Source organism: Zalophus californianus, chromosome X (assembly GCF_009762305.2).
Source record: "Zalophus californianus isolate mZalCal1 chromosome X, mZalCal1.pri.v2, whole genome shotgun sequence".
Taxonomy (NCBI): Eukaryota; Metazoa; Chordata; class Mammalia; order Carnivora; family Otariidae; genus Zalophus; species Zalophus californianus.
In genome coordinates, this window is record NC_045612.1 from 95752686 (window position 1) to 95761662 (window position 8977).

General features: G+C 40.0%; 1 protein-coding gene across 1 annotated transcript; it reads left to right on the forward strand.

Moving 5' to 3' along the window:
* Positions 1–903: 903 nt before the first annotated feature.
* On the forward strand, positions 904–2431 carry LOC113930902 (ferritin light chain-like). Its single transcript, XM_035725621.1, has one exon. It carries the CDS (start codon positions 904–906, stop codon positions 1396–1398), a length of 495 nt encoding a protein of 164 aa, XP_035581514.1. The 3' UTR covers positions 1399–2431.
* The last annotated feature ends 6546 nt before the right edge of the window (positions 2432–8977 follow it).

Genomic DNA, 8977 nt, shown 5'->3' on the forward strand with positions numbered 1-8977 from the left:
TATTTATTTTATTTATTTATTAGGGGACACTGTTAATAATGACACCAGGACAACAAGACTGCTCTGGGCAAACTGGAACCAACAGTCACCCTCTCAGTTCTGTGATTCATCAGTCCTACACAATTCGCAGACCTGTACCCCTGAAACAAATAATATATGTTAATTAAAAAATTAAAAAAAAATAAAAACAGAAAAAACCAGCCACCCTCTCAATGAGGGATTAGGAACAGAAAACAATATATTCCTATAGACTCTAAAATAAGAAACAAGGGAGTTTTAAATCACAAATGAAGAAATGAAGATTGGAGGTGTTTCACTATCAATATTTAAAGTTCTGACCATGAACAAGATTACCTCATCTTGGAATTATGGTAAGAATTGGGGCAAAATGACAGATAAAGACTTGTTTCTAATAATTAGGAAAGAAATAAGAATTAAATTCTTATCAAAAGCCAGACTCAGGGGCGCCTGGGTGGCTCAGTTATTAAGCGTCTGCCTTCGGCTCAGGTCATGATCCCAGGGTCCTGGGATCGAGCCCCACATCGGGCTCCCTGGTCCGCGGGAGGCCTGCTTCTTCCTCTCCCATTCCCCCTGCTTGTGTTCCCTCTCTCACTGTGTCTCTCTCTGTCGAAAAAATATATAAAATCTTAAAAAAAAAAAAAAAAAAGCTAAACTCAGAGTGCACCCAGCAGCCCCCTAGAACCGTCTCTTGGATTGAACAGACTGGGTACTCCCACCCCTTCCCCACCTCCTCCTATTCCTGCCAACCTCTCACCACCCTCTAGCCCCTCCCCTTCCATTAGCAACTTCCGGTGGAATCATGTTCCTGGCTATCTCAGACTTCCGATTTCCGGGACCTGCAAGCACCATGTTTTGTGCTTAGCTCCTCGTCGCAAACCAACCATGAGTGCCCAGATCCACCAGGATTATTCCGCCGAGGTGGAGGCTGCACTCCAGCGCCTGGTAAACCTGCATCTGCAGGCCTCCTATACCTACTGTGCTCTGTGCTTTTTTTTTGAAGGTAACGATGTAGCTCTGAAGGGCGCGGGCCACTTCTTCCAGGAGTTGTCTGAGGAGAAGCATGAGGGTGCGCCGCGCTTCTTGAAGATGCAAAACCAGTGGAGTGGCTGCCCCCTCCACCAGGATGAGCAGAATCTGTCCGAAGATAAGTGGCTTAGCAGCGTGGATGCTATGGAAGCCGTGATGGCCTTGGAGAAGAACTTGAACCAGGCCCTTCTGGATCTGCATGCCCTGGGTTCTGCCAACACAGATCCTCGTCTCTGTGACTTTCTGGAGAGCCATTTCCTGGAAGAGGTGATGAAACTCATCAAGAAGATGGGTGACCATCTGACCAACCTCTGCAGGCTGGCTGGCCCGCAGGCCGCGCTGAGCGAGTAGCTCTTCGAAAGGCTCACCCTGAAGCCTGACTAGGAGACTCCGGTGCCCAGCAGCCTTTGAGGAACCCATCTGCCTTCCCCTGGTGTCGGAATTTCTGCTGGAGCCTCTTTCTCCACCCAGGAGGCAACTTTTTAACCACGATGAAACCCTTGTCCAAGCTGTGAGATCAAATGGAAACAAAAAAGGTCCTTTTTGCAGAAGGGTGAAAAAAAGCTAGGCTGCGGGGTGGCAGGGGGGGTAAATATACAGAATACGATGAAGGATTTGTAGTATGTTTAATTCCGTAGATTTTCTTAAGACATTGTTCATAACTTTTGTGAATTGCCTGTGTACACTGAGGATCCGATACACTATGTTTTCTCTGTCAAGAAAAATGAACTTACCTATTCATGAAACGCATACAATTTTAGAGGTTTTAGAATTTCTCTGAAGCCATTCTTGGTACTGGACTAAATTCTGTTGTTTTAAAATTTATCCTTTGGTTTTGCCTAGCAGAGGAGAGAGCTGAGTACCTTGACCATATCATATTGTGCCCACCCCCAACCCTCAAACTCATGATAAAATCAATTTTCCTGGTTTTTAAGTTCCTGTGATGCCATCTGCTATATTGAATATAATAAGAAAAAGCCCTGTGAAATTCATCTTTGTGTCTCCAATTAGGTTGCTACTGAGAACACTGATTATTATATCATACACTGACCTCTTTATGAAGCCTCTCAAGAGAAATTTCTTTCTGGTCTTAGTATTAGGAATAAGAGTTCTTCACTTGGGTAATTGGTTTGTTTTTGTTTTATGGACACTGTAAATGATGTAACTAATTAAATTTCCTTTTCTGACTGCCTGTGAGAAAACTTAGAGCCAAATTTGTGGTCCACCCAGACTTAAAGGAGTAGGATTGTATAAGCATTTTTACACAAGCTTCATCTCTGATTCTGCTGTTACTAATTTCTTGGTGTATGTTATGGATCCTTTTAAGCCACCTTAAGCCCTTTCTAGAACAAGGTTGTGTATAAATAGATAAATAAACTTTAAATATGCTGATTAAAAAATGGCTCTGCTGTTCATTTCAGAGAAAAGAGAAGATAACTTTAAGGAAGCACTAACAGAGCCAGAGTGATTAGAATGGAGGTGGGTCAGATGGAGGTTAAATTCCAGAAGCCAAAAGAAGGAGAAGCAGTAAAATATAGCATTCTTTTAAAAGTGTGCTTCATTTTCCTGGTGAGTTCTTTTCTACTACATGCATACATTTGTGTCCCACAGATAGCAATATAATAATTACGTATTATTTTCCTTGCCCTTTGCAAAACTGGAATTATAACTTGTCCTCAAACCACCGAAGTTGAAAAAAATCCATTCTTTTTCTACAGCACCTTTCCTTCCTGGAGCAGGAAGACCAAGGGCATACTACCATTTCTTTTATCTTACAAGGGTTAGAGGCATAGGAAGAATATTTTACAGAGATTGGGACAATTGTTTTGCTCAGTTAAGGAGAAAACCTTATCTTCCTGTTTTCATGCAAAGTCTTTTGATAATAAAAAAGAATATGCTGGAAAAGTTATTCCTGGAGAAAGGAATTCTGCCCATTTGCTTGTAGTTGGCAGTAAGATATAAGGAAGCATTTAACAATTTTCAGATTTGAATTAAAACTTGGATCTCTATACTTAAAATATATACTTAAAATCAAAATTATTTTTGAATTAGCAATCAAAATAAACACATAAATCAGAATGAGAAAAAAATTACCTAATATTGTGAGATCAATTGAAAGACTGTGATCTAAGGTAGATTATTTAGGAAGAAAGATGCAAACATTTATTTCCAAATAATAATGTTATATTTGTCATTACTTATTAGTGTCTTTTAATGTCAAGAATAAGGCCATAGGAGAAAGCTTTATAAAGTCTCCCAAATAGGCTGAAATGTTCTTTGGTCATCACATAATTCTTGGAAAATCGCAACTTGAGGGGCAGACAATAAATGATTCAAAGGCATATGGACAACATATTAGTTTGGCTTTTAAAAATGACTTAAGGTTCTTGGCAAGTTTATTTGTGGAAAAAATGGGGAGTTGATGACATTAAACCTCTAGAGATTAATTTGGAAAACAGGTCCAACAGTGATTTCCTTTATTGCTAACCAGTGTGTGTGTGTGTGTGTGTATACTTGCACAGAGAATTATAATAAATGCTTCCCATAGGCTATGACGAAATTCCTTATACCAGGGGGGTGTGGGTGGCTCAGTCAGTTAAGCATCTGCCTTTGGCTCAGGTCATGATCCCAGTGGGGAGTTTGCTTCTCCCTCTCCCTCTGCCCCTCCTCGCCCCCACCCTGCTCGTGCCCTCTCTCTCTCAAATAAATAAAATCATTAAAAAGAAGAAGAAGAAGAAGAAGTATGAGGCCTAGGAGATAAAGGTCTCCTGCAAGTGGCTGCAGACACTCTCTGCCAGAGCTCAAGTGTTCAGTTTCTTGTCCCAGTCCTTGCAGTTTTCGTGTAGCTTCCCTTCCCTGCAAGGCCCTTCATACCCCTCTTCACCAAATCAAACTCAGTCTACCTTTCAGCCTTATTTAAATCTGCCTTCTTCTGTGAAATCTTTCCTGATGAACCTGATCTACTCACCTGGCAAGGATTTCGACTTCTTTTAGTTGTTTTGTGATACCCACTAGATTGTAGGGAAATTGGGATCTGAAATACAGGTAGCGTGGTGGTTGAACAATGGGCTCTGGGCCAGAATGCCTGTGTTCCGATCCTGCCTCCACTCTGACTCATCATGGTCTAGTCTCTTCACCTTTCCTGGTCCCAGCTTCCTGATCTGACAAACGAGACAGGATTATACTATTCAACTCATAAATTTTAGGGAGGATTAAATAGGATGAACCATATAAAATCTCTATGATGTGGCTCAGCACATGCTAAATGCACAATAATTATTAGCTATCTTTATCAAGTGACTGTATATGAGCAGAGCTTCATAAACAGCTACAATAGTAACATCTCAAAATAAGTTTGCTTCTCAGTTTTAGAAAAAATAGACAACTGTGGATTCTAGAATCTTCCTTAATAATCGCCCCTCCCTCTAAACAGGCCCTGTGTGTAGAAGTAAAATGTAGGGATTTTCTCATTTCTTGGATGTGATGTTTCGTGGGTAGGAGGGGGAAAAAAAATGAAGGAGGACCATTCTCTCTTCAGCCAAATAAGCGAAGTCACCTTATTTAGGATCTGGGATCAATTGTTTGCTAAAAGCAGGCATGACGGCATTTTAACCTTTCTCTCAGGAAGGACAAGCCACACAAAGGGGTCATTTCAGAGCTGAAACTAATTAGCTGCTGGCTGCTACACTTTGCGTAGTTTCCAATTCTTGGGAGTCTTCTCTGCCCACTCTTAACCCACACATCTTCCTCCTTCCAGTTCACGGTAGCCTTGGATATTCAGCATAAGGGAGCAGAGACCAAACAGGCACAGTCAACACCCCAGGCATCACTGAGGCCTCGAACTTCTCCTTTATTGTAGGGCCTGTTTAAAGCTCTGGTTTTTGGGGAACTGTGCAGTTGACTGTTTCTCTCCAGAGAGATGTATAATCTTAAAGGGCTGGGCTAAAAATGCTACTTATTTAGAAGAGGGAAACATTTTTTACTGCGTTCATGTCATGTTATTTATCTCCCTAAGCCATTTATCCACCTTGATGAATAATTTACTCCTCATAATAATAATGAAGCAGGCACTAACACATGGGGAATTGGGGAGGGGGCCACACATTGGGAAAGAGTTTTGAATTAATAAAAGGTTTCAGCCAAGTAAAAATTCTTCAGGAAGCAGACATCCTCCTCAGGATTTTAGCAATTCTGATGGCTAAATTAGGGATCATAAGAGGAAGCAGAGAGAAGTCTGCATTTCACCAGGAGACCTCGGAGGTCCTCCACCTGCACAAGGTGTCCAATCAAAGTGTGGGAGATGTGGGTAGAGGTGACTAGGCTGGGATTTAAAATCAAGCACAGGCCCCTGCTAAAAATTCATACCCTGACATGGAACACTACATCAAAAACTAATGATGTAATATATGGTGATTAGCATAACATATTAAAAAAAAGAAAAAAATTCATACCCTGAATCTAATAATGAGAGAACATCAGACAGATCTGAATTGAGGGGCATTCTACAAAACAACTTGCCTGTAATTCTCAAAAACATGAAGGCCAAGAAAGGCAGAGAAAGACTGAGGAACTGTCCCAGGTTAAAGAACTAAAATGCGTAACAACTAAATGCATGCCCCTGGGTTGGATCTGTGTAGGGGGGGAAAAAAACAATGAAGACATTAAGATAATTTATAAAATTTTAATTCGATGTGGTATTATATCAACACTAAATTTCCAAGGGTGCCTGGGTGGCTCAGTCATTAAGCATCCGCCTTCGACTCAGGTCATGATCCCAGGGTCCTGGGATCGAACCCCGCATCGGGCTCCCTGCTCGGCGGGAAGCCTGCTTCTCCCTCTCCTACTCCCCCTGCTTGTGTTCCCTCTCTCACTGTGTCTCTGTCTGTCAAATAAATAAATAAAATCTTTAAAAAAATTTAAATTTCCTGATTTGAGTAATTGCATGGTAGTTAGGTAGCAGAATGTTTTTCCTTTTAGAAAAGACACATATAAAGTATTTAGGGGTGGCTGGGTCCAGTTTCTCCGAGTTGCATATAGTTAAGAAAAACAATTGGTGAGTCTGTATGAGGGGTAAACTGATGTTACAATATTTCTGTAAGTTTGGGACACCTGGGTGGCTCAGTCGTTAAGCGTCTGCCTTTGGCTCAGGTCATGATCCCATGGGATCGAGCCCCGCATCCGGCTCCCTGCTCCGTGGGAGGCCTGCTTCTCCCTCTGCCCCTCTGCCTCTGCTTGTGTTCCCTCTCTTGCTGTGTCTCTCTCTGTCAAATAAATAAATAAAATCTTTAAAAAATGTTTCTGTAAGTTTGGAATTGTATCTAAATAAGAAGTCCCACAAAAGCCAATCACAGATAATTTAGTCCTGTAACTACTGCATCTAGCATTGTAACTAACTTATACTCAGAGCTCAAAACTAATTTGTTGAATAAATATGTAACAGCTTTCAGATGACCCTGTGAACTTAGATTTCTAGTTTCAGGGCTTCATAAACAATTTAACTACCAGAAAATTCCAAATTTGTTTTTTCTTCCTGAATACAAATTATATACTTACGTATTTCTTATCTAACCCTCATCCCCAAAAGGGATGTCAACAATTTTTTTTAAAGAGAGTGGCCAGAACAGGGAGGCAAGGAAAAGGAAATCCTATCATTTTATCACTACACGAGTGATAGCGCTGCTGGATTGAGTATTTTAATTTTTCAGGCCTTATGGCTTTATATCTTCAATGGAGAACCTGTGCTACTTGCTTTCCTGGCGAAAAAATCTTTCGTTCAGCTATCATATGCCTTTAGTACTATGCAGAGCCTCAGGATTTAAAACTCCTGTCAACCTGAAAGGTCACAGAGCAGGATGGAAGATTCAGTTTTTCATTTTTATTCCCTTCTTTTCAGTTCTCATTCCACACTTGTGAATACTATCAGCACCTGTACTTAGAGCCTTCCTTTCGGGCCTTCCTTCCCACTCATCATCACAAACAAAGAGCATTCCCTGAAGTTCAAAACATACCTGAGGTTTATAACTAGACCTCAGTATTATTACAAGCTGGTCAAATGATGTTCACAGGCAGGCCATTTTGTTCTGTTGAACATAAACAATCTCACAGAATACCAAACTGAGATAAGGTTACTCTGCAATCATCATAAAATGAAGTACAATGAGGAGGTCATTTCATAATTTTGTCTAAGCACAGACAAAATCAGTGACCATACCTTCACAAAATACTCAATCATAGCATTGCCCATGCTTTCTGACAGCATCTAATCTAGAGCAAATCTCTGCTTCCTTTGTTCCTCCCAAAATCATCTATCAAAAGCCCAAATCTTATCATAGTCTCTTTCAAACATACTCTTAGTGAGATACCCAAAGTCCTTCATGATATGTGTTCTCTTTCTGCAATGAGTAAAATTCCAATTTGTTTAACTACAGGTGTGCTTTTTATTTTGATTTTTTTAAAAAATATTGTTTAAGTATAGTTGATATACAATGTCATATTTGTTTCAGGTGCACTAGTGATTCAATAATTCTATACGTTATGCAGTGCTCACCACAATAGGTATAGTTACCATCTGTCACTGTACAACCCTATTATAATATTATTGACTATATTCCCTATGCTATACTTTTCATTCATGTGACTTATTTATTTTATAACTGGAAGTTTGTACCTCTTAATCCCCTTTACCTATTTTGCCCATTCCTCACCTATTTCCCCCCTGGCAACCATCAGTTTCTTCTCTATTTATGAGTCTGTTTCTGTTTTTCTTTCTTTCTTTGTTTTTTTAAGTTCTACAATGAGATCGTATGGTATTTGTGTTCTCTGTCTTACTTATTTCACCTAGGATAATGCCCTCTAGGTCCATCCATGTTGTTGTAAATGGCAAGATCTAATTATTTTTATGACTGAGTAATATTTCAGTGTGTGTGGGGGGGGGAGGGAGGTGCACACATCTTCTTTATCCATCCATCTATCAATGGACGCTGAGATTGCTTCCATAGCTTGTCTATTGTAAATGGTGCTGCAATGAACATAAGGGTGCATATAGCTTTTCAAAGTAGTGTTTTCATGATTTCTTTTCTTAATGTTTTGAGGAACCTCTGTACTGATTTCCACAATGGTTGCACCAACTTGCTTTGTGCATGGGGGTTCGCGACAGTCAACGGGGGTTCCTTTTTCTCCACATCCTTGCCAATACCTGTATGCTGTCTTTTTGATTCTCATCATTCTGATGGGTGTAAGATGCTATCTTATTGTTTTTGATTTGCATTTCCCTGATGATTAGTGATGTTGAGCAACTTTTCATGTGTCTGTTGGCCATCTGTATGTCTTCTCTGGAAAAATGTCCATTCAGGTCTTCTGCACATTTTTAAACTGGATTATTCTCTTTTTCTGGTGTTGAGTTGTTTAAGTACTTTATATAGTTTTGATATTAACCCATTAGCAGATTTATCATTTGCAGTAATCTTCCCTCATTCAGTAAGTTGACTTGTTTTGCTGATAGTTTCCTTTGCTGTGCAAAAGCTTTTTATTTTGGTGTAGTCCCAGTAGTTTATTTTTGCTTTTGTTTCTCTTGCCTCAGGACACATATCCAAAATATGTTACTAAGGCCAACATCAAAGAGACTACTGCTTATACTTTCTTTCAGAAGTTTTATAGTTTCAGGTCTCCCATTTAGGTCTTCAGTTCATTTTGAGTTGACTTTTGTGGATGGTGTTTGAAAGTGGTCCAATTTCATTCTTTTCCATGTAGCTGTCCAGTGTTCCCAGCACCATTTATTGAAGAGGCTGTCTTTTCCCCGTTGTATATTCTTGCCTCCTTTGTCATAGATTAATTGACCATATAAGTGTGGGTTTATTTCTGGGCTCTCTATCCTGTTCCATTGACCTATGTGTCTATTTTTGTGCAAATCCTACATGTGTTTTTGGTCATC

Excerpts from the sequence above, each read along its gene's own strand:
- LOC113930902 (XM_035725621.1), top strand. The coding sequence starts at position 904 with ATGAGTGCCCAGATCCACCAGGATTATTCCGCCGAGGTGGAGGCTGCA.